The 23,269-nt window shown below is 57.6% G+C and overlaps 2 protein-coding genes across 5 annotated transcripts in view; one reads left to right on the forward strand and one right to left on the reverse strand.

Annotated features, from left to right (window-relative positions):
* The first annotated feature begins 3,480 nt into the window (after positions 1-3,480).
* On the forward strand, positions 3,481-16,085 carry OTUB1 (OTU deubiquitinase, ubiquitin aldehyde binding 1). 2 transcript variants are annotated; one of them, XM_016921134.4, is made up of 7 exons: positions 3,481-4,180; positions 6,001-6,062; positions 6,318-6,416; positions 14,207-14,325; positions 14,533-14,617; positions 14,726-14,920; positions 15,025-16,085. In XM_016921134.4, exons 1-7 carry the CDS (start codon positions 4,123-4,125, stop codon positions 15,220-15,222), a joined length of 816 nt encoding a protein of 271 aa, XP_016776623.1. In that variant the 5' UTR covers positions 3,481-4,122; the 3' UTR covers positions 15,223-16,085. The 2 variants fall into 2 exon arrangements, with proteins under 2 accessions (XP_016776623.1, XP_016776622.1); XM_016921133.4 differs by having other exon boundaries at positions 4,049-4,180; positions 6,291-6,416.
* Positions 16,086-16,230: 145 nt separating this feature from the next.
* The window catches only part of MACROD1 (mono-ADP ribosylhydrolase 1), a 167,889-nt gene continuing 160,850 nt past the window's right edge, over positions 16,231-23,269 (reverse strand). For 2 of the 3 annotated variants that reach the window (XM_009423333.5, XM_009423334.5), the window contains 6 exons: positions 17,900-18,016; positions 17,315-17,436; positions 17,203-17,233; positions 17,004-17,077; positions 16,628-16,709; positions 16,231-16,360 (listed from right to left, as the gene is read on the reverse strand). In XM_009423333.5, the coding sequence (XP_009421608.1) occupies positions 16,329-16,360; positions 16,628-16,709; positions 17,004-17,077; positions 17,203-17,233; positions 17,315-17,436; positions 17,900-18,016 (458 nt within the window). In that variant the 3' untranslated portion in view covers positions 16,231-16,328. Of the gene's footprint in view, positions 16,361-16,510; positions 16,546-16,627; positions 16,710-17,003; positions 17,078-17,202; positions 17,234-17,314; positions 17,437-17,899; positions 18,017-23,269 lie in introns of all 3 variants that reach the window. The other variant, XM_001162785.7, reaches the window with a different exon arrangement.

The raw sequence follows: 23,269 nt of genomic DNA on the forward strand, positions 1-23,269 counted from the left end.
GTCTGCAGGCATAAAGTGAAGTGAATGTACAGCACTTACAGTGGGTGCCCCAGCGAGGACTGGGGTGGTGGGAGTTGCTTGGGAGGGGCTCTGCCTGCATTGCCTCTGCCCCTCTGCTTGCTTTCGGCCTTAGGAGGTCTGAATCCTGCAGGTGACTCACAGCCCAACTTATGGCCCTGAGGCATAGACCCTGCTCTGCCGCATCAGCCTTTGCTGCTGTCAAAGCCTCCCTAGACCACGATTTCAGGGCTGCTGCCTGGAGACTCTCGTGGGTACAATGCAAGGTTCATGTGGGGGCCAAGCATGCCCCTACTCCCGCTGTCTGGGCAGCTGCCCGACTCCCAAGCCTGCACCGAGAATGGTCGCCTAATCCCCACGTGTGGCCCACCCTTCCAGGCTTTGGGCTGGCCACACCTTCCTGTGAGGACTGTGGCTGTTCCAGGGCCCATGCCATGCCCCTGTTGTCTTGGTCCATTCAGCCTGACTCCCTTCCCTGAGAGGCAGAGGCAGAAGAGATTGGGTGGGTCTGGAGCCATGTGGCCCCTTGGGGCCTCTGGGCTGTTGTGTAAACTTCCTCTAAGGCTGAAGTTTCACAGTCTCTGAGTCCCACTATGGGGTCTCCTCCCCTCCCTCCACCTGATGGAATCCCATGGACATGGATGTGGGGTCTGGGCAGGCACCAGTCTGGCAGGTTGGTGTGAGGAGGCATCTGTGCTATGTTGGCACTCTGGCTGCTACCTGTCACCTCTGTGACTGTCTCCAACATGCAGCCTCAACCAAGTGCCTGTGCTGCCTGTGTCATTACAGGCCCTTGACAGGAAGGACCAGCAGCATGGGACCATTTCCAGGGTGGCAAACTGGGGAGCAGAGACAAATGTCTGGGGCTGTGCCAGGGGCTCCTGGCGAATCTGCAGGTGGGTTTTATTTTAATATTATTTATTTATTTATTTTTCTTGAGACAGTTTCGCCTGTTGCCCAGGCTGGAGTGCAGTGGTGCAGTCACGGCTCACTGCACCGTCCGCCTCCTGGATTCAAGCGATTCTCCTGCCTCAGCCTCCCGAGTAGCTGGGATTACAAGTGCCCGCCACCGTGCCTGGCTAATTTTTGTGTTTTTAGTAGAGACGGGGTTTCACCATCTTGACCAGGCTGATCTCAAACTCCTGACCTCATGATCCACCTGTCTCGGCCTCCCAAAGTGCTGGGATTACAGGCCTGAGCCACCATGCCCGGCCAAGGGTTTTATTTTTTTTATTTTTTGAGACGGAGTCTCCCTCTTTCGCCCAGGCTGGAGTGAAGTGGCATGATCTCGGCCCACTGCAACCTCCAGCCCCTGGGTTCAAGCGATTCTCCTGCCTCAGCCTCCCGAGCAGCTAGGATTACAGGTGCCTGCCACCACACCCAGCTAATTTTTTTGTATTTTTAGTAGAGACGGGGTTTCACCACGTTGGCCAGGCTGGTCTCGAACTCCTGACCTCAGGTGATCCATCCGCCTCAGCCTCCCAAAGTGCTGGGATTACAGGCGTGAGCCAGCGAGCCCGGCCTGCAGGTGGGATTTAGATGATTCAGGATAGAGAACCAAAATCCTCACACAGTAAAATTAACAGGACAGATGGAATGAGGATAACAGAACAGTTATTTACTTATTTATTATTATTATTTTTTTTAGATGGAGTCTCGTTCTGTCGCACAGACTAGAGGAGTGCAGTGGCTTGATCTCGGCTCACTGCAACCTCCGCCTCCCAGGTTCAAGCTATTCTTGTGCCTCAGCCTCCTGAGTAGCTGGGATTACAGGCGTGTGCCACCACAGCCAGCTAATTTTTGAATTTTTGGTAGAGACAGGGTTTCACCATGTTAGGCTGGTCTTGAACTCCTGACCTCAGGTGATCCACCTGCCTTGGCCTCCTAAAGTGCTGGGATTACAGGAGTGAGCCACTGTGCCTGGCCAAGAGAACAGTTATTAACCACCAAATAAACCATCATTGAAAAGAGCTAGGCAAGGCCAGGTGCGGTGGCTCATACCTGTAATCTTATCACTTTGGGAGGCCGAGGCAGGCGGATACCTGAGGTTGGGAGTTCGAGACCAGCTTGACCAACATGGAGAAACCTCGTCTCTACTGAAAATACAAAATTAGCCAGGCATGGTGCTACATGCCTTAATCCCAGCTACTTGGGAGTCTGAAGCAGGAGAATCACTTGAACCCGGGAGGCAGAGGTTGCGGTGAGCCGAGATCGCTATTGCACTCCTGTCGCTGGGACTACAGGTGCATGCCACCACACCTGGCTAATTTTTTTTTTAATGTTTTTTATAGAGATGCGGGGGTGGGTCTCCCTGTGTTGCCCAGGCTGGTCTCCAATGAAATTCTCCCAGCTTGGCCTCCCAAAATGCTGGGATTACAGGCATAAGCCACCACACCCAGCCATCTTTGCCATTTAAAAAATTAAACGTGGCTGGACGCGATGGCTCACGCCTGTAATCCCAGCACTTTCAGAGGCCGACGTGGCCGGGTCATGAGGTCAGGAGATCGAGACCACCCTGGCTAACACAGTGAAACCCCGTCTCTACTAAAAATACCAAAAATTAGCCGGGCGTGGTGGCGGGCGCCTGTAGTCCCAGCTACTCGGGAGGCTGAGGCAGGAAAATGGCTTGAACCTGGGAGGCAGAGGTTGCAGTGAGCCAAGATCGTGCCACTGCACTCCAGCCTGGATGGTCAGAGAGAAACTCTGTCTCAAAAAAAAAAAAATGTTAAAAGTAATTTTTAGATAATTCACAGGGAACTTAAAGAAATTATAAAGAGGCCGGGCGCGGTGGCTCACGCCTGTAATCCCAGCACTTTGGGAGGCCGAGGCGGGCGGATCACGAGGTCAGGAGATCGAGACCATCCTGGCTAACACGGTGAAACCCCGTCTCTACTAAAAATACAAAAAATTAGCCGGGCGTGGTGGCGGGCGCCTATAGTCCCAGCTACTCGGGAGGCTGAGGCAGGAGAATGGCGTGAACCCAGGAGGCGGAGGTTGCAGTGAGCCGAGATCGTGCCACTGCACTCCAGCCTGTGCGACAGAGCGAGACTCCGTCTCAAAAAAAAAAAAAAAAAAAAAAAAAAGAAATTATAAAGATTCCATGTATCCTTTACTCAGTCTCCCCTGCCCCCACTAACATCTTGCAAAAATGTAGTAAAGCATACACCAGGATACTGACAGAGTCAGGGTATTGCGCATTTCCACCTTCACAAGAATCCAGACTTTCCCTTTCACAGCCACATCCACTTCCCTCCAGCACCTCCGCTTGACTCTTGGCAACCATTATTTTCCTTTTTTGTGAAGTCTTTGCTTTTATAAAGACCCTGCTTTAGTGGTGGCTCGCGGCTGGAGTCTCAGCTACTCTTCAGGCAGGGCCCGAAGATCGCTCGTGCCCAGGAGTTCGAGACTACCCTATGCAACATAGCGAGACCCTTTCTTTTCTTTCTTCTTCTTTTTTTAAAGGTCCTGCTTTGTCACAACCAGAAGGACACAGAGCCCAAAGTTAGGTCATGAGGCTTTGGCCTTGACACCAAGGGATGCTGTCTCCCTGCCGGAAGCAGCTCACCAAAGCCGGCAGAGAACCCAGGTTCCGTGGGGCCACGATGTGGGCCTCCGCGGGCGCCCCGGCGCTGGCCGACTTCCTGTCTCCTGGGTCAGATGCTGCTCCGCACTGCAGCTATGGTCGCATGCAGTGCCTGCCGAAGCCCGCAGCAGGAATGCTGCCTTCGGTGATTTTAATTTCACTTTTCTACTTCTCTCAATAACAAAATCCGCGTTTCAAACTCCAGGGAAAAGAAAACGGAATTGGCTCCAGGAGGATCTGCAATCACCACCGGGAACTTTGGGAGGCTGGGAAGATGGAGCCAAACCAATGTGTGGGGTGGAGGTGCGGATCTGGGGCGCCCGGCCTCTCCTACAGGTCTCAGGTCCGCAGGCCTGGCGTGCCAGCACCTGCCACGGGACTGGAAGCCCATTCCTTGACAACGCCTAAGGGGATCCCGTTGCTAGGGCTGTTGCCAAGGCGGGGCCACGAGGAGGGGCTCGCTTCCGGGAGGACGGCAATTGGCAACCCGGAAGCGGTCGGTAGTGCGGCGCTGTTTAAAGATGGCGGCGGAGGAACCTCAGCAGCAGAAGCAGGAGCCGCTGGGCAGCGACTCCGAAGGTACAGATCCAAGGAGGGATGTCCGGCCCGGGCTAGTGGGGGCGATGCCGGGCCAGCTGCTCCCGAGGAGGGAGGGGAGGCAGGGCCGCTGGCTCTGGGGTCGAGGTGCGCGAGGGGTCCCTTCCTTCACCTCCGCTGCCTCCCCTCCCCCTCACAATGGAAGGAGCCACCGCCGCGACCCCCGGCCGGGAGGGAGGACGGGCGAGGCGGGCCAAGGCCCGCGGCCCTTCTCCATCGTGTGCGCCCGGGGCGGGGCCTGGGTCGCTCCGCCCTCTGCCCAACCCCTCGGCTCCCGGCTCCAGGGGCCCCGAGCCCTCTCGCCCCTGTCCTTGCAGTCAGGCCGAGGCCTACGCCAGGGCCGAGCCCCCCGGCCTGCTCCAGCGGCGGCCCGCGCCGTGAGGGCCTCGAGTTTCGCTGGGCTACGGAGCACAAAGGTCCGGGCGGGCCATTCGGGATGTCGTAGGCGGCCCTGGGATGTGAGGGGCCTGCGGGATCTGTCCCTGAGGCCTGCGACTTTTTCTGATAGAGCCGCCTCTTCTGGCCTTGCAGCCCCTTTCCGCCTGCCTAGACATTGTTAGTCTCCTTAGGAGATGGGCCTTTCAAAAATGGTCCCACTCTGTCTTTTCCCGCCTATGAGTTGGGCCCTGGGGACCGCGTAGGTCATTGGGTGGCAGGGACAGCTCTTTTGCAGAGTAGTGCGAAAAGGGTAGGTAGGTCGACGCCCAGCCAAGAATTTGGGATGGCGAGCCCCAAAAGGGTTGACCTTTAAAGTCATTCAGCCCACGCACCTCATTCTCACCGAACACTTGAGGGAACGAGAAGTGGGAAAACGGCCCCGGAAGGGACTTGTTCAAGATGACATTAAGAGAGAGCCAGGACTAAAATTCAGGTGTCCTAGCTCCTCACCGATAGCTGCTCACAGTGGGGTCCATAGGGTGGACCTGCCCAGCTGGCTGATAATCCTAGAGCACGTACTGGTATGCCTCTAAGAAAGGCGGGGGTACTCGCCCCATTTTACAGTTGAGGAAAGGTCTCTGCCATGTGGTAGCCAAGGAGAGGTATTGTGCTGAAGAGCTCAGCCTGGAATTAGACAAACCTGGGTTTGACCGCAGGTCTTTTGCTAGTTGTGACCTTGGGCAGATTGCTTCACCTGTTTGCATTTGTTTTGTTAATTGTAAAATGGGCACCATTAACAATATCCAGGACCGCAAGAGGATGAAGGCGGTGATGGAGTAAAGTGCAGGCTCACAGGAAGCTCTCCTCCAGGCCAGGACTCTGCTTCCTCATCCTACTTTCTGCAAGAGACCACGCCTGGCCCCAGAACATTCCCAGGCTGCTGGGAAGTGATGTTAACGGGAGGAAGGGGGTGTCAGAGCTGGAAGAGCGCACCTTAGGGATACCACGGTGCACCTCTGCCCCTTCATTTTAAAGATGAGGAAATGAAAGCCCAGAAGGGGAAGGGACTTTACCAAGATGACACAGTTGAGGTGGAGCACGCCTGTAATCCTAGCACTTTGGGAGGTTGAGGTGGGCAGATCACCTGAGGTCAGGAGTTTGAGACCAGCCTGGTCAACATGGCGAAACCCCATCTGTACTAAAAATACAAAAATTAGCTGGGAGTGGTGGTGCACGCATGTAGTTCCAGCTATTGGGAAGGCTGAGGCAGGAGAATTGCTTGCATCTGGGACATCTGTAACATACCTGCTTCCAGATTCTAAGCCTGTCTTCCTGACCCTGGGCTGCTCTTGTCCCTGGCCCAGCTGCCTGCAGTGGAGATGGCCAGGACCCCCTGTAATCTTTGGCTTTTTTCCTTTTCCCAGGTGTTAACTGTCTGGCCTATGATGAAGCCATCATGGCTCAGCAGGACCGAATTCAGCAAGAGGTGAGGGGCTGCAGTGGGCGAGGGAGGCAGTGGCCAGCAGCCCCATTGTGGAAATGCATAGGCTGGGCATGAGGCCTATTGTCTGTCTCTACTTTGGAAGCTCCCTCCTCCCTAGGCTATGCTAGGTACTGGTGCTTTTCTGGGGGTCGCTGTGCCACCGGGTGACCAGCCCAGCTCTTTTGTAGTTATTCTGTCTGTTATGCATGGGTCACTCCATCTCCCTGCTAGGACATGACAGATCCCTGCCTCCTCCAGATTGCTGTGCAGAACCCTCTGGTGTCAGAGCGGCTGGAGCTCTCGGTCCTATACAAGGAGTATGCTGAAGATGACAACATCTATCAACAGAAGATCAAGGTGGGAGCCTGGCCAGAGCGGGTGGGAAGCACCCTGGGGGTGGGGCAGGAGGGTGCCTGCTTCAGACTTGCTTCCTGCTGGGTCTGTCACCTGAGGGAGTAGGGTGTTGGAGGACACCTTTCGTTGCTGGTTCTTGAAGTGCGTAGGCTGAGGCCTCAAAAACACATTGATTCAATGCTTGAACCCGGGAGGTGGAGGTTGTAGGGAGCCAAGATCACACCATTGCACTGCAGCCTGGGTGATAAGAGCAAAACTTCATCTCAGAAAAAAAAAAAAAAAAAGGTGGGGGGCAGGCACGGTGGCTCACGCCTGTAATCCCAGTGCTTTGGGAGGCCGAGGTGGGTGGATCCCCTGAGGTCAGGAGTTCGAGACCAGTCTGGCTGATATGGTGAAACCCCATCTCTACTAAAAATACAAAAATTAGCCGGGCGTGGTGGCAGGCGCCTGTAATCGCAGCTACTCGCAGGGCTGAGGCAGGAGAATTGCTTGAATCCGGGAGGCGGAGGTTGCAGTGAGCCAAGATTGCAGCACTGCACTCCAGCCAGGGCAACAGAAGACTGTCTCACAAAAAAAAAAAAAAAAAGACATTGATTCAAATCTAGACTCTGCTACTCAGCAGCTGTATCCTTGGCAAGTCCTTTAGTGTCTCTAAAATGGGTGTTCTCATCTATAAATAGGGACAATAAAAGCATCTTCTGGCCGGGCACGGTGGCTCACGCCTGTAATCCCAGCACTTTGGGAGGTTGAGGCGGGCAGATCACCTGAGGTCAGGAGTTCGAGACCAGCCTGGTCAACATGGCGAAACCCCATCTGTACTAAAAATACAAAAATTAGCTGGGAGTGGTGGTGCGCGCGTGTAGTTCCAGCTATTGGGAAGGCTGAGGCAGGAGAATTGCTTGCATCTGGGAGGCAGAGGTTGCAGTGAGGCAAGATCCCGCACTGTACTCTAGCCTGAGCGACGGAGTAAGACTCCGTCTCAAAAAAAAAAAAGGCCTGGCGCGGTGGCTTACACTTGTAATCCCAGTACTTTGGCAGGCTGAGGCGGGCGGATCACGAGGTCAGGAGATCGAGACCACGGTGAAACCCCGTCTCTACTAAAAATACAAAAAAATTAGCCAGGCGTGGTGGTGGGCACCTGTAGTCCCAGCTACTCGGAGAGGCTGAGGCAGAAGAATGGCGTGAACCCGGGAGGCGGAGGTTGCAGTGAGCCGAGATCGCGCCACTGCACTCCAGCCTGGGCGACAGAGTGAGACTCCCTCTCAAAAAAAAAAAAAAGCATCTTCCCATAGGGCGATTGTGAGATTGAGGGAGGTGCAGGCTGGGCAGGAGCTGATGATCTCGGTGCCCATACGGGGGCTGACCAGGCTGGTGCTCAGTGGGGTAGGAGGGTTGCCAGAGGGCTGTTTCCCACAGCTTGCCTCCTGGATCTTTGTGGAGAGGCAGGCAGCAGTGGGGTCAAGGGGCCACAGATTTCCTCAAAGGGCCCTGCTGCATCACTCAAACAGAGGCAAACTTCACCACCCACTTTCTAGGTCTGTGAGCTGGGAGGATGACATGCGAAATGGGGCCAGGCATGGTGGCTCAAGCCTGGAATCCTAGCACTTTGGGAGGCTGAGGCCAGAGGATCGCTTGAGCCCAGGAGTTCAAGACCAACCCAGGCAACATAGTGAGACCTTGTCTCTCCAAATCAAAAAATTACTGGGCGTGGTAGCACATGTCTATAGTCCCAGCTACTCAAGAGGCTGCGGTTGGAGGATCACTTGAGCCCAAGAAGTTGAGCCATGATTGTACCACTGCACTCCAGCCTGGGTGACAGTGAGACCTGTCTCTAAAATAAATAAATAAATAAATAAATAAATAAATGTGACAATGGGTGTGTGGAAACAGTATCTGGTAGGCTCAGTGTAGGTGTTTAGTAAATGTTTCTCTTCCCCTGGAAGATGACAGATGCTTAGAGTCCTCTACTGGTAGGGGAGGCCTCTGTGGACAGGTAGGTAACCCAGGTGATTGAAGGTGGCCAGGAAGTCAGGTGGTGAACAAGGAGGGCAGCACAGCTCAGTATCAGCCAGACAGTAATAGGGAGCAGAGGCCCCTGGGGGAAATGGGAGTGTCCATACCTGTGACTCCATTGTCTCCAGATCTGTTTTTCCAAGAGAAGCCAGAGGTAACCACAGCTCCTGACTTGTAACAGTTGGCAGCTAATTCAAATTTTAAATGTGTGGGCCAAACACACCTGCAGGCCAGATCCAGCTGTGTGAGGTCTGTGCACTGTGATCTACTGAGGCCCCCTCCTCAGGGAGCTAGATTTCCTCAGGGTGCCTGTGGAGAGATGAAGGCACTGGCTGTGGAGCCTGATGGGCCTGGGTTCCAGTCCTGGCCTCACCACTTTGAGCTGTGTGATCTCGGGCAACACCCTGAAGCTCTTGGATCCCCTGTTCTCTTCTCTCTGGGCGGGGACATTGTCTGCCTCACAGGGCAATTGTGAGGGTTGAAGGAGATGTTACGGGCGGTTGTAAGCAGCGGGTTACAAAGCTGCTCCTCTCCCCATACAGGTGGTGAGCTTCATTCATTCATTCCTCTTATGTCAGTGTCCTCCAGTGGGACCCCCCATGCCAAGGCCTGCCGCTCATGCTAGACCACCCTGGTAAAGTGGACAGGACAGGCTGGGCCCCAGGTTCTTCCCACGGAGTCATCAAACATTTGGATGTCCAGAGCATGCTGTCTAAAAGGCCTCTCTGTGCCCCCAGCACCCGCATTCTGTATGCTGTGCCTGAGCCCACCTTTTCTCCCTGGGCAGAGACAGCTGTGGCAGCAGAGCCCGAGCAGAGAGAGCTCCTCTCTCTCTAAATGGGCTCTTGTGAGGATCAATTAGGATGACGTTTATTCGCCCTGTGCCAAATGCCTGGCACAGAGAGTGTGCTCACAATGGCCATGGTGGCTGCTACAGTAGCAGTGGTTATTTGGGCTCTTTGTGGTCCTGGTGTGCTACTCATTTAACGTTTATTGAGAACGGACTGTGGTCCAGGCGCTGTTCTAGGTACTGAAGATAGAGCCATGCAGACAAAGTCCTGCCCTCACAAAACTTACAGTTCAGGGTGGAAAGACATGATAAGCCAAAGAGGGCTCTGGGACATGTGGGGTATCAGAAGGTGGTGAGTGCTGTGGAGAAAAATGAAAAGGGGATCGGGGCCGGGCATGGTGGCTCACGCCTGTAATCCCAGCACACTGGGAGGCTGAGGCAGGTGGATCACCTGAGGTCAGGAGTTCGAGACCAGCATGACTAACATGGTGAAACCTCGTCTCTACTAAAAATACAAAATTAGCCGGGTGTGGTGGCGCATCCCTGTAATCCCAGCTACTTAGGCTGAGGCAGCAGAATCTCTTGAACATGGGAAGTGGAGGTTGCGGTGAGCCGAGATTGTGCCACTGCACTCCAGCCTGAGTGACCAGAGCAAAACTCCACCTCAAAAAAAAAAAAAAGAAGGGATTGGGAGTGGGAGCATTTGCCATTTTAAACAGGGCTTGGTGAAGGCCTTGCTGATGAGGTGGTATTTGAGTAATGAACAGAAAAAGACCGGGGAGCGAGTCACAGGCGTCCCGAGAGCAGTGCCCACCCAGGCCCGAGGCGAGAGGGCACCTGGATGGTTTGAGGCCAGCATGGAGGCCAGTGTGGCTGGTGGAGAATGAGGGGTTGGGGCTGGGGAACTGAGTGGGGTGGGGCGGGGTGAGGTGTTGTGGCGAGAGAAAGGACTCTGAGGGAGATGGAGATAGGATGCATCTAGCAGGTGACTCTGGTCACTTTTCTTTTTTTTTTGAGACAGAGTGTTGCCCTGTCACCCAGGCTGGAGTGCACTGGAGTGCAATGGCACCATCTCAGCTCACTGCAAGCTCCACCTCCCGGGTTCAAGCAATTCTCCTGCCTCAGCCTCCTGAGTAGCTGGGATTACAGATGCTCGCCACCATGCCTGGCTAATTTTTGTATTTTTAGTAGAGGTGGGGTTTCACCATATTGGCTAGGCTGGTCTTGAACTCCTGACCTCAAATGATCCACCCACTTTGGCCTCCCAAAGTGCTGGGATTACAGATGCCCACCACCATGCCTGGCTAATTTTTGTATTTTTAGTAGAGGCGGGGTTTCACCATATTGGCTAGGCTGGTCTTGAACTCCTGACCTCAAATGATCCACCCACTTTGGCCTCCCAAAGTGCTGGGATTACAGGCCTGGGCCATCACGCCAAGCCGACCCTGGCCATTCTCGTGCTGGGGTGAGAATAAACTCCAGAGGGTGAAGTGGAGGCAGGGACACTGCCAGGAGACTTGTGCAGTAAAATCTGCTGGAGGCGGGCAGCGGGTGGTAGAGGTGAGGAGTAAGAAGCAGTTGGATACCAGACATTTTGAAGGGATGGATATGGTGATGGAGTCGGCAGCGACTGTAAGGCTTTGGGTGCTGTGGGTGACTGAGGTGGGGCAGCCTCGGGGAGGAGCAGTTGTTCGGAGGTTGATCTCAGCTGCACTCAGTGGAAATGCCTGTTGGACAGTTCAGAGGAGGTGTGGTGAGGCTGGTAGATAGGAGGATCGTAATTGGAGTTGAGAGTTGAGATTCACACTTGGGGCTATTTAAATCCCTGAGACTTTGGCTAGGGGCAATGGCTCATGCCTGTAATCCTAGCACTTTGGGAGGCCAAGGTGGGTGGATCACTTGAGGGCAGGAGTTCAAAACCAGCCTGGCCAACATGGTGAAACCCCATCTCTACTAAAAATACAAAAAAATTAGCTGGGCATAATGGCGCGTGCCTGTAGTCCCAGCTACTCAGGAGGCTGAGACAGGAGAATTGCTTGAACCTGGAAGGCGGAGGTTGCAGTGAACCAAGATCGTGCTACTGCACTCCAGCCTGGACGACAGAGCGAGACTGTCTCAAAAAAAAAAAAAAAAAAAAAATTGCTTGAGACTGATGTCGTCAAGAGAGCAAGTATAATTTACGTTTTTGTAGAGACGAGGTCTTGTTGTGTTGCCCAGGCTAGCCTTCAACTTGATCCTCCCCCCTTGGCCTCCCAAAACACTGGGATTACCGGTGTGAGCCACTGTACCTGGCCATGAGAGTGAGTGTAGTTTCAAAGAGGAAGCTGGCCGGGTGCAGCACTTTGGGAGGCTGTGGCAGGCAGATCACATGAGCCCAGGAGTTCGAGACCAGCCTGGGCAATATGGTGAAATCCCGTCTCTACAAAAAATACAACAATTAAATGGGTGTGGCAGTGTGCACCTGTAGTTCCAGCTACTCTGAAATCTGAGGTGGGAGAATTGCTTGAGCCTGGTAGGTTGATGCTGCAGTGAGCCGTGATCTTGCCACTGCACTCCAGCCCAGGTGACAGAGAAAGCCCTGTCTCAGAAAAGAAAAAAAAAAGAAAAGTGGAAGCTGTCCCAGGCCTGAGCAGGGCGGGGTAGGCACATGGGAGACAGCCCTCATGCCCGTGGTCACATGGCAGGCACAGTGGCTAAGTGTGCAGTGACTGTTTTCCTTTTTTTTTTGAAACGGAGTCTCCCTTTGTTGCCCAGGCTGGAAGGCAGTGGAGCGATCTCGGCTCACTGCAATCTCCACCTCCTGGGTTCAAGTGATTCTCTTGCCTCAGCCTCCAGAGTAGCTGGAACTACAGGTGTGTGCCACCACGCCCAGTTAATTTTTGTATTTTTAGTAGAGACGGGGTTTCACCATGTTGGCCAGGATGGTCTTGATCTCTTGACCTCGATATCTGCCTGCCTCAACCTCCCAAAGTGCTGGGATTATAGGCGTGAGCCACCACGCCCAGCCTCAGCGACTGTTTTCTTGCAGGTGACACACCATGTCTCAAAGGGTTCTGTATGGTTTGGTGGCATCCCTGACCCTCAGAGCTTAGAGAGATGAGGAGTGGCCTTGGAGGCAGGAGGAAGACAAGGAGAGGGTGGGGGCGCCAGCCCAGGGAAGGAGGCATCTAGGCAGGGCCACAGCCAGTGGCCTCAGTTCTGCTAAGGGGCCAGTGGGGGTGGGGCGCTGGGTTTGCCCCCTCTGATTGAGGGCATTCGGCTGACCTTGGCTAGAGCAAAAGCCTCCCGAGGGAGAAAAGAGGTGGAGGCAGCACGGACAGCTTCATGAGGAGTTTTGCTGTAAAGAAAGCAGAGAAATTGAAGGGTAGCCAGACAGAAACGTAAAGTCCAGGATTCCCTTCCTTTTAAAGAAGTAGCTGAATGTGTATATGCTGTTGGGTCTAAACCAGTAGGGTGGGAAAAATTGATGATGGGGGTACTTCCTAGGATGATGTCTTTTTTTTTTTTGAGATAGGGTCTCACGCACTCTGTCACCCAGGCTAGAGTGCAGTGGTGCCATCACAGCTCACTGTAGCCTCGACCTCCTGGGCCCACACAGTCCTCCGACCTCAGCCTCTCGAGTGGCTGGGACCACAGGGTGCACCACCATGTGCAGCTCACTTACTTATTTTTCAAGATGGAGTTTTGCTCTGTCACCCAGGCTGGAGTGCGATGGCGCAATCTCGGCTCACTGCAACCTCTGCTTCCCGGGTTCAAGCGATTCTCCTGCTTCAGCCTCCTGAGTAGCTGGGATTACAGGCATGCACCACCATGCCGAGCTAATTTTATATTTTCAGTAGAGATGGAGTTTCGCCATGTTGGTCATGCTGGTCTCGAACTCCCGACCTCAGGTGATCCAACCACCTCAGCCTCCCAAAGTGCTGCGATTACAAGCGTGAGCCATTGCGCCCAGCCTCTTATTTTTTTTAGAGAGACGGGGGTCTCACTGTGTTGCCCAGGCTGGTCTCGAACTCCTGGGCTTAAGCGTCCTCCCACCTTGGCCTCCCAAAATGTTGGGATTATAGGTGTGAGCCATGGCGCCCAGCTTGGAATGATGTGCTTGAGCCTGAGGGTGGGGGTGGGCTAGTGTGGAGTGGAGAGGCAGCTTAGGTGGCTGCTGGAACAGATCCTCTGAGGATTGTGGGAGGAGGCCAAAGGCAGTTGTGCTGGTGGGGGCTGAGGAAAAAAGACAAAGTCATCAGCTGGGGGTAGGAGCAAGATGGGTAGGGGAGAGGGGAGGGTGCCCAGGCCAGGGGAGTGAAGTGTGCTTGCCAGGTGAAGTGTGCGTGGTGGGTGGGCACCTGTAATCCCAGCTACTTGGGAGGCTGAGGCAGGGGAATCGTTTGAACCCGGGAGGTGTAGGTTGCAGTGAGCCGAGATCGTGCCACTGCACTCCAGCCTGGGCAACAAGAGCAAAACTCTGTCTCAAAAAAACAAGTAGAGGAGGGAGGCTGTTTCTAGCCCCAGGAGGGCTGCGGGCAAGGCCTAGAGGTGGGGGAACTCTTCTCAGTGTGGCGGGAGCAGGGCTGAGCTGGGCTGTGCAGAGGGCCCCAGCCACCTGGTTGAGGCTTGGAGGCCAGCACTCCACCCTGGCCCTGACTTGCTTGCCCTGAAGTTCTCTTGGGCTGAAAGACTGGAGAGGATGCATTGCTCAAGGACAGATTCACTCACCTGTTGTTGTACAGTCCTGTAGGCCCCGCAGCACTTTAGTGACCCATGCAACTAGTTTGTCCTTAAGTGCCCAGCTTCCTGCCGTCTTTTGGGAGGACTCTGGGCAGTGGGCCGCTCCCATTGCCACATTCAGCAGCCTGTTTCAGGGACCCAGGGTGGCAGGTGGCTGCTGGGAGCTCAGTTGCCACCTTTGGAGTGTGACCTTTGCTGGGGGACATTTCCTTGGCCAACCCCAGTTCTGGCCTGATGTTAACCTGTCGGGGTGGGGCTGTCTCCGCAGGACCTCCACAAAAAGTACTCGTACATCCGCAAGACCAGGCCTGACGGCAACTGTTTCTATCGGGCTTTTGGATTCTCCCACTTGGAGGCACTGCTGGATGACAGCAAGGAGTTGCAGCGGTGAGAAGGGTGGGCACTGGGCACCGAGGCAGGTGGGTGTCTACCTCCTCCCCAGGCGAGTAGGATGTGTCTCGAGTAGGTGTCTCCCTCCTTCCCGGGCGATCGGCTGGACTCTGGCCTTGCCAGGCGGGGCGGTGCTGTCTGGGCCCTGGCGTCTGGGCTGGTCGAGGAGCCCATGCTGGGCCCGCCTTTCCATCCCACCCCCAGGTTCAAGGCTGTGTCTGCCAAGAGCAAGGAAGACCTGGTGTCCCAGGGCTTCACTGAATTCACAATTGAGGATTTCCACAACACGGTGAGCCCTGGTACCTGTCTTGGGCTGGCCCATGGGGGAGGGGTTCACCTGGTGAGGACCACCCATCTCCTCCCTGTCATCTTGCCCTTTCTCCCTCTGTGGCTGCAGTTCATGGACCTGATTGAGCAGGTGGAGAAGCAGACCTCTGTCGCTGACCTGCTGGCCTCCTTCAATGACCAGAGCACCTCCGACTATCTTGTGGTCTACCTGCGGCTGCTCACCTCGGGCTACCTGCAGCGCGAGAGCAAGTTCTTCGAGCACTTCATCGAAGGTGGACGGACTGTCAAGGAGTTCTGCCAGCAGGTGCCGTCCCCCTCCCCTTTACTCTCGGCCGGGGGAGTGCAGTGGGCCCACAGGGCCTGGGGCGGGGCGCGGAGACCGGGGCCTGACCGGCACCTGTGCCACAGGAGGTGGAGCCCATGTGCAAGGAGAGCGACCACATCCACATCATTGCGCTGGCGCAGGCCCTCAGCGTGTCCATCCAGGTGGAGTACATGGACCGCGGCGAGGGCGGCACCACCAATCCGCACATCTTTCCCGAGGGCTCCGAGCCCAAGGTCTACCTTCTCTACCGGCCTGGACACTACGATATCCTCTACAAATAGGGCTGGCTCCAGCCCGCTGCTGCCCTGCTGCCCCCCTCTGCCAGGCGCTAGACATGTACAGAGGTTTTTCTGTGGTTGTAAATGGTCCTATTTCACCCCCTTCTTCCTGTCACATGACCCCCCATGTTTTATTAAAGGGGGTGCTGGTGGTGAGCCGTGTGTGCGTGTCCCTGCTCTGCTGCCCGCCTGGCTGCTCTGTCTGCTGCCCCCTCCCCCCAGGTGGGTCCCCCTGCTTTTCACCTATCTACTCCTGAGCTTCCCCAACAGGAGCAGGTTTGAGGGGCCAGGCCTCTTGGAGGCCCCTCCTGCTTCGTTGGGTTCTGCTTCCTTCCCTTCTTAGCTGGCTCAGGGGCTTCTATGGGATCCTGGAAGTTCCTTAGGGACTTGCCCAGGGTCCCAGGGCCACCCACACTTCATCTGCTCCCTCATAGGCCCCACCTCCACGTCCCGGCTGGGCCCCAGACCCCAGCTTCCTGCCCTCCACCGGGAGTCTGCATGGTTGGGAGTCCTAGGTGGAGGGGCCTTTGTGAGGCTGGACCCGGCTCAGGGCAGGTGGAGGAGCTGGGCCTCCCACAGGGTGCCCGGGCAGTGCCATCCTGGTGGGGGAGGGCAGCCTTCAAACGTGTGGGGTCCACAGTCCTCAGGTCTAGGCAGGGCTGCCAGTTCTCCACCTCCCCATCCGCCCCAGGCCCCCTGCCTGTGCCTGCCTTGCACCCCCTCTGCTTGGGCCACAGTGTCTCTGCATTGCCTGCCTTTTTGCCTTCACCTCTTTTCTTCCCCGCCCCCTGCACATTCGGGGTCTCAGCCCCCAGGCTGTGAGCTCCTTGGGGGCAGGCCCTCAATAAATGTGAACTGCTGCTGCCGCCTCTGCCGTCCGCCTGTGCCTCTGCCCGCCTGGCTCACCGAGAGCTCTTGCCAGCCCCTTTCAGCGAAAGCATCTGGCCAGGGGCTCCATCCAACACCTGGGCCGCCTTCCTTCCCCCCAGTCAGAGCTCAGACAGTAGGAGCTGCCACAACGTGATCTTTATTAGGCTCCTCGGGGGCGGGGCGCGGAGGGAAAGAAGGGGTGGCCAGGCCCAGGCCAGGCTGCAGGCTTTGGCGACCTCTCAGAGCTGGGAGCGGGGTCCCGAAGGCGGGTCTGAGGGCAGAGCAGAGTCAGAGGTGTCTATGGGCGTCCCCGACCTCCCAGGCTGCCCCGTGGTTTCCCGCCCTGCTTGGGGGTGAGCGGGGGTTAGTGGGCGGGTTAGTCTAGGGCCGGGGCCGCCGCACGGCGCGAGGCCCTGCTTACCAGTCCCGGTCAGGGTGGGCTGCGGGAGCCTCAGGCTGGAAGGCAGAGGACAGTGAGAGCCCGCCCCCAGGGTGGACCGGGGCAGGGGCGGGCCGTGGGGCGGCGCGGGGCACGTACCCACGGGGAAGTAGTGGGGGAGCCGGCTCCGGTAGATGTCCTCGTCCTTCTCGAGGAACACGCAGATGATCAGCCGGTCCACCTGCGCCAGGGGCTGCTCAGCCTGGGCCGAGCTGCCACGCCTGGCCCCAGGATCCTGTGACTGCCTGCCCTGGTGCAGGCTTTCACCTGCCTGGCCCTGCGCCCTTCACGGAGGCTCACGGCTGTGTGCCATCACCCCCATCTCGCCACCGCCAGGCGCCCTTGCGCAGGAGAAACAGGGAAGGAAGGGGCGGGCCTGGCCCTGCGCTCTGCACCCTGACTCCCTGGGCGATGATGGGGGCTGGTCACTCTGGCCGGGATGCGGACCCCACCCTCGCCCGGGCCCAGGACTCACCTTGTCCTTGTGCTGCTCCAGCCACTCTCGCAGCGTGGCCAGCACGATCTCGGCGGCCGCCTCACAGGGGTAGCCTGAGGCGGGTGGGGCGGGAGTGAGTCCTAGGCTCTGGCCCCGCCCACTCCCCTGTCCGCCCCGGCCCCTCCCGGCGTCTGGGTCCACCGCCCACTCCTGGTCCTTGCCTTTCTTCCAGACTCACCAAACACGCCGGTGGAGATGCAGGGGAACGCCTGGGCGGGGAGGGGTGAGAGGGGGTTGGAACATTGTCACTGCGCCCCGCCTCCCGCCCTCCCCCGCGGGCCGTCCCTCACCACCGAGCGGAGCCGGTGCTCCAGCAGCAGGTCCAGACTGCTCAGGTAGCAGCTGCGGAGCTCGGCAGCCTGGCTGGCGCTGGGCTCCCCGTAGGCGATGGGCCCCACTGTGTGGATGACGTCTACGGGGGGCGACGGGGTCAGACCGGCGGGGGTCTACGCGGTCCTCAGCTCCCTCGCTTCCCCCTGCCGGCCTGGGCAGAAGGGGGCAGGAAACACCTTTCCCCCCAAGCGCTGAGCCTCCTCCGCGAAGGCCCCCACCCCTGTGGGCCCCCTCGAGCCCGAATCCGCACGCGCACAGAGCCCCGCGCCCCCTCCCCACATCTGTATGGGCCCGGCCGAGACCCGAGCGCGAGTGTGGGCGCGAAGGCGTTGCCCCCCAGCTCCATCCTCAGCCTCCACGCACGGTCTCCCCCATCTGCTTCCTGGGGGGTGCAGGGTGGGGGCCGGGTCTTGGCCCTTAAGGTTAAGAAGGGCCCCCTGAGGAGTTCCCCAGCACTCCTGTGGGGGCCGCACCCCTGATGTCCCAGTGACACACGGGCGCCCTGTCTGCGCCCCACAGCTGGGGGCGCGTCGGGGACTCACACTTGGCCGGGAGCCGATAGCCGCCGGTGATCTTGGCCTTGCCAGTCTCACAGCTCTGCAGGGTCCGGCACTCGTCGGTAAGCAGGGGGCCGGCGGCCCGATGAATGCAGCCGTCCACTGCGGGAAGGGCGGGCGCGACTGAGCTGGCCTGGCAAGGCTGCGGCCCCGGGGTGAGCACCCTCAGTCCCGAGAAGCCCCTCGGCGATGCGAGGACCCATGCGGAGCCGCGCCCCAACCCCGTGGCCTCCGGCCGCTGCCCCCACCCCCGCCCGGAATGTTTCACATCTGGGGAAACCGAGGCGCAGAGCGGGACGGCCCTGGGCCTGGCGGGAAGTCGCGCAAGGAGGCCGGCAGGGGGCGCACCCGGCCCACCCTGTCCCTTCCAGGCCGCGCCGCCAGAGCCCAGGCAGGGCGGCTCCGGGAGGCGGGGGCCGCCGGGACAGGAACCGCCGCCCGAGCCGGGGTGACGGGGAAGCTTCACCTTCCTCCCCGACGCCCCTCCCTAGCCCTGTCCCGGGCGCGCTGCAGGGCCCGCGACCAGTCGCTGCCTCCGCCCGGGCCTCAGCGTCGGTGCGATCCCAAGGCCCACCTCCCCAGGCGGCGCCTCATCACGGGGCGGCGGCAAACCCTAGGACCCATTTTGCGGATGAGGAAACCGAGGCCACCTTGTTACAGGGTGATCAGATCTGTAGCTGGAGCCTGGGTCTTCCAGCCGCGCGGGGAGGTGAGCCCGACGCCCGGGCCCGAGTCTCCTGGCGCGCAAACCCCAGCTGGTTAATGAACCGCCTCGTTAGCGCATCCAGCTTAATTACGGCCCCGCATGGGCTTGTTTATCCGAGGGCGGCTGCAGGGCCTCGCGAGCGACCCTGGGGACCCGGGTGCAGATAAACAACCGGGGCGCAGCGGGAGGCATGGAGGAAACGCTCCAGCAGCCCAACCTCGCCAGGGCACCGCGCAGGAGAGGCGCGGCCTCAGGCAGGCCTGGGTCCAGCCCGGGCTTACCCCTCATCGGCTGTGAGATCCTGCCCCTTCCCCTCTCTGGCGTCCACTCTCTTATCTGGAATACTGGGACAGCGACCCTCCCACAGAGGAAAACGCCGCGTGCTGGCCGGGAGGACAGGGCCCATCTTTGGCAGCTCTGATCGCCCACGCCAGGAGCTCCTCAGGCACCAGCTGCCTGGTGCTCACAGGCGGGCATCAAGAGAGGACCATCATTCCCCATTTTACAGATGGACAAACCAAGGCCACCTTCTCCTTCATCACCTCAGTCTCGACACAGTTCCAGGGATGCCAGCTAGCTCACGCCCCTTTCTTTTGCTGTTTTATCTCGTGCCCTGGGGGCACAATTAAACCTCATTCTGCAACTTTACTCAGAGCTGGCACCAGGCAATTTCCCAGAGCGTCCCAGGGATGGGTGGGCAGAGAGGTTAGGGGAACGCTGAGAACGGCTCAGGCCTGGATCCCTTCCACCTGCTCCTCTCCTCTGCAGGGAGAAAGGCAGCTGTAGCCCAGGGCGAGGCTGAGATGGAGCAAGAAGGCAGGGCCCAGAGCGGGCGTCCAGGCTGGAGCTCCCAGTGCTGGGAAGTGAGTGTTCCGAATGGGGTGCCGTGGCTGGGCTGTGGAGCTGGGCAACGTGAGTTCGAATCCTGGCTCTGCCAGCCACAGATGTGTGACCCCTCACATATCATTTAACCTCTCTGGGTCTCAGTTGCTCCATCTGGAAAATGGGATAATAGCACCCACCTCAGAGCTCATTGGGCTGTTGGAAGGATTGAGTTTAACTTTGTAATGTGCTTAAGGCAGTGCTTGGCAAGAATGGAGGTCATGAGTGTATCCTGTTATTAACAACAGTGTGACAGTGTGGGCACGTTCGGGTATGTGTACATCAGTGTGATGGGAGGTGGGTGCACACAGGGTGTTCACAGTGTGTGGGGGTGAGCCCAGGGATCTGTCTGAGCTGGCTCTCCTAGGAGCCTCCCGGGTCAAGCACCTGGCACCTGGCTGCTCGAAGTCTCTGGGGGCTCACCGCCCTGCAGGCGACCTCGGCCAGCTGTGGGGGCCCCTGCGGGGAAGTGGAGCTCAGTGTTTCAGGAATTTAATGTTTCCTGCGGAAGTGGACTGGCCTGCAGCCAGGCCGTTGGGGCTGACCTGGGGGCGCAAGGGAGGTGGAGGGAGCTGGAATCAATGCTGGCAGAGGGCTCAGGCCAGATGCCCCCTCCTCACCCCCAGTAGTTCCAGAACAGGGCCTGGGCCAGGTGATGGCTCTGCAGGGGCCCCAGGGAGGGGCTCCCCTAAAGCAGAGATGAGGGACAGGTCACTGTCAGCCCACTGCTACCCCAACAAGCTAGAGTGCAGCCTGGCCCCTCTTACCTGCGTGTCCCTCCCTGTCCACACACCAGCCTTCTCGCTCTCTCCCCTGAGAGTGCAGAGGGGAACCCCCCCACCCTGCTCTCCTTAGCCATAGGCCCAAAGGACCCCTCCCACACACACTCCCAGAGCCCCCTTAGCTCTGCCCTCCAGGCCCTGTCCTGGCTCTTACCTGGGGCTAAGCTAGGTCCTAGAGACTCAAGCTTCCTGGGGTCCCATTAAGGGGAGATGCCCTTCCTTCCCTCTTCCCTCTTCCCACCCCACCCCAAGGCAGCTGGAAAAGACCAGCAGCCCTGATCCCTGGGGCTACCTGGTGGAGGTGGGGTATTCCCAGTTCACAGGAGCTGACCAACCCTTAGTCTCCTCTCCAGGGCCCTCAGCCACCAAAACAAACCTCCAGGCTCCAGCTCAACCCTCACCCCAAGTCAGCAGAAAACCTGGGGTCTTTCCTGGGGAGACAGAGCCCACTTGGGTGGCGGGACCCCCCTGAGATGTTTCTCCATCAGGTCAAAGATGAAGCCTTCCTCCACCTGTGGCCAGAAGATGGCCCCTAAGGCCCCTCTGCCTCCTCCCTGCAGCCCCTTCTTCCCTCCTCCCTCCTCTACCGTTAAGCTCCCCCTGATATGGCTCCTTCATATCAGCCCTCTGTCTCACTATATCATCCAGGCTGGAGTGCAGTGGTGCAATCTTGGCTCACTGCAACCTCTGCCTCCTGGGTTCAAGTGATTCTTATGCCTCAGCCTCCCGAGTAGCTGAGCTTACAGGGGCGCACCACTATGCCCAGCTAATTTTTTGTATTTTTAGTAGAGACGGGGTTTCACCATGTTGCCCAGGCTGGTCTTGAACTCCTGACCTCAAGTGATCCACCCGTCTCAGCCTCCCAAAGTGCTGGGATTACAGATGTGAGCCTGTTTTTTTTTTAAGACAGGGTCTTGCTATGTTGCCCTGCCTAAGCCTCCTAAGTAGCTGGTATGACTCACCCCCCATGGCCTTTGTCAGCCTTCTTGTTGGGTAAGCACCTGCGTGGTGATTTACAGCCGCTGTCTTATTATTTTTCCTGTTTATAGAAGAAGAAACTGAGGCACAGAGAGCAAAACTTGCCCACACGGCTGGAAGGTTGGGCTCCCAACCTCAGTGGCTCTGCTTCCTCTGGGACCACTAAAGGGCCTCGCCCTGAACCACTCTGGCTGACTGGTTTGAATGGCCCCCTGTCCACGCTCTTGGGGAGGCAGTGTCTCCCCACATCAGCACATCCCCTTCCAGCAGGGGGGCTGCCCTGGTGGCCTCTTGTTGCACAGTGTTCTGAGGCTACTGTCTTTCTGGACGGTTTGGCTGCCCCCAGTGCTGACGGCTCCCTCCATCCAGCGGGACTTCCCGTCTCCTTCGTGGGCTCTCGTTCCTCAGGCCGCTCCTCAAATGCCACTGGGGCTCTGCCTGCCCTCGCCTGAGCCCGGAGGAACCTCTTTCTGCCCCAAGCCCTGGCCTCTGAGCGGCCCTTGGCCCTCCGCCCCATCTTAGGCATCTCCCTGCTTTGCTGTGGTAAAGCCCTGCCTTCCAGCCTCCACGGCCAGCATTCAGCCCAGCATCTGTGCGCCTCCCATGGAAGGATGTTGAGGAAGGAAGGAGGGCTGGGCTGAGTGATTGCCCATGGCCCTGGGCATTCCTGGGGCAGTGGAGGGCACCAGGAGTGGGCAGTCCTCAGAGCCAGCAGAGGCGGAAGGCAGGCAGGCTCCGGTGAGGCCATCCGCCAAGGCGCTTAGGATGAGTTGGCCGCTATTTAGGGTGCTGTAATATTCATGAAGGGAAGATTAGATATTTAAATTTATTCAGCAATAAATGCGTCTCAGTGGGGGAGCATTCCTCATGCTAAACAAACAAGCAGGCAGGGGCTAATTAATTATTTACAGGAACATAAGGAGGCCTGTGGCCCAGGGGACCAGGAGGGCAGCTGTGCCCCTGCCGAGGGCAGGGCACCCCAACCCGCAGGCCTGGACCTGCTCCTGGTCTCTCTCTGCTCCCCCATTCCCCCTACCATCCTGTGGGGCTGGCCCACGGTGTGCCCTCTTTGGAATTTCTCTTCCCAGAATTCCTGGCCACGAGATTGCTGGTGGTTTGGGGCAAGTCACTTACCCTCTCTGAGTCTCAGAGCTCTGGCCTCCAGAGACTGGTGGGGCTGGGAGGGGTGACTCATGCCTGTAATCTCAGCACTTTGGGAGGCTGAGGTGGGAGGGTCACTTGAGCTCAGGAGTTCGAGACCAGCCTGGACAACATAGTGAGACCCCATCTCAAAAAAAAGAAAAAAGAGTGGTGGGGAGCACTGAGATATGCTGGGAGGTGTCAAGGGGGATGGGAGACTGAGGGCCAGCGGGGTTAAGCAACCTGTCCAAGGCCCCACAGTGAGAGGAGGAGCAGAAACTAAGATCCACTTTATTTATTTATTTATTTATTTATTTATTTATTTATTTATTGAGACAGTTTTTTGCTCGTTGCCCAGGCTGGAGTGCAATGGCATGATCTCAGCTCACTGCAACCTCCGCCTCCCGGGTTCAAGCAATTCTCTTGCCTCAGCCTCCTGAGTAGAAACTAAGATCCACATTATTATTTATTTAGTTAGTTTTTGAGACAGTTTTTTGCTCGTTGCTCAGGCTGGAGTGCCATGGCATGATCTCAGCTCACTGCAGCCTCCGCCTCCCGGGTTCAAGCAATTCTCCTGCCTCAGCCTCCTGAGTAGCTGGGATTACAGGCGTGTGCCATGATGCCTGGCTAGTTTTTGTATTTTTAGTAGAGGTGGGGTTTTGCCATGTTGGCCAGGCTGGTCTCGAACTCCTGACCTTGTGATCCGCCCGCCTTGGCCTCCCAAAGTGCTGGGATTATAGGCGTGAGCCACCGCGCCCAGCCAAGACCCACATTATTAACCCTCATCGTACAGAAGTAGTGATAGGCTCAGAGAGGCAAAGCCACTTTCCCAGAGCCACACAGCAAAGTGTAAGGCCTTGCCTGGGC

The sequence above is a fragment of the Pan troglodytes genome, chromosome 9 (assembly GCF_028858775.2).
Source record: "Pan troglodytes isolate AG18354 chromosome 9, NHGRI_mPanTro3-v2.0_pri, whole genome shotgun sequence".
NCBI lineage: Eukaryota > Metazoa > Chordata > Mammalia > Primates > Hominidae > Pan > Pan troglodytes.

Excerpts from the sequence above, each read along its gene's own strand:
- OTUB1 (XM_016921133.4), top strand. The coding sequence starts at position 4,123 with ATGGCGGCGGAGGAACCTCAGCAGCAGAAGCAGGAGCCGCTGGGCAGC. Across the intron at positions 4,181-6,000 it reads GCTGGGCAGCGACTCCGAAG|GTGTTAACTGTCTGGCCTAT; the intron begins GTACAGATCCAA and ends TCCTTTTCCCAG. Across the intron at positions 6,417-14,206 it reads TCTATCAACAGAAGATCAAG|GACCTCCACAAAAAGTACTC; the intron begins GTGGGAGCCTGG and ends CTGTCTCCGCAG.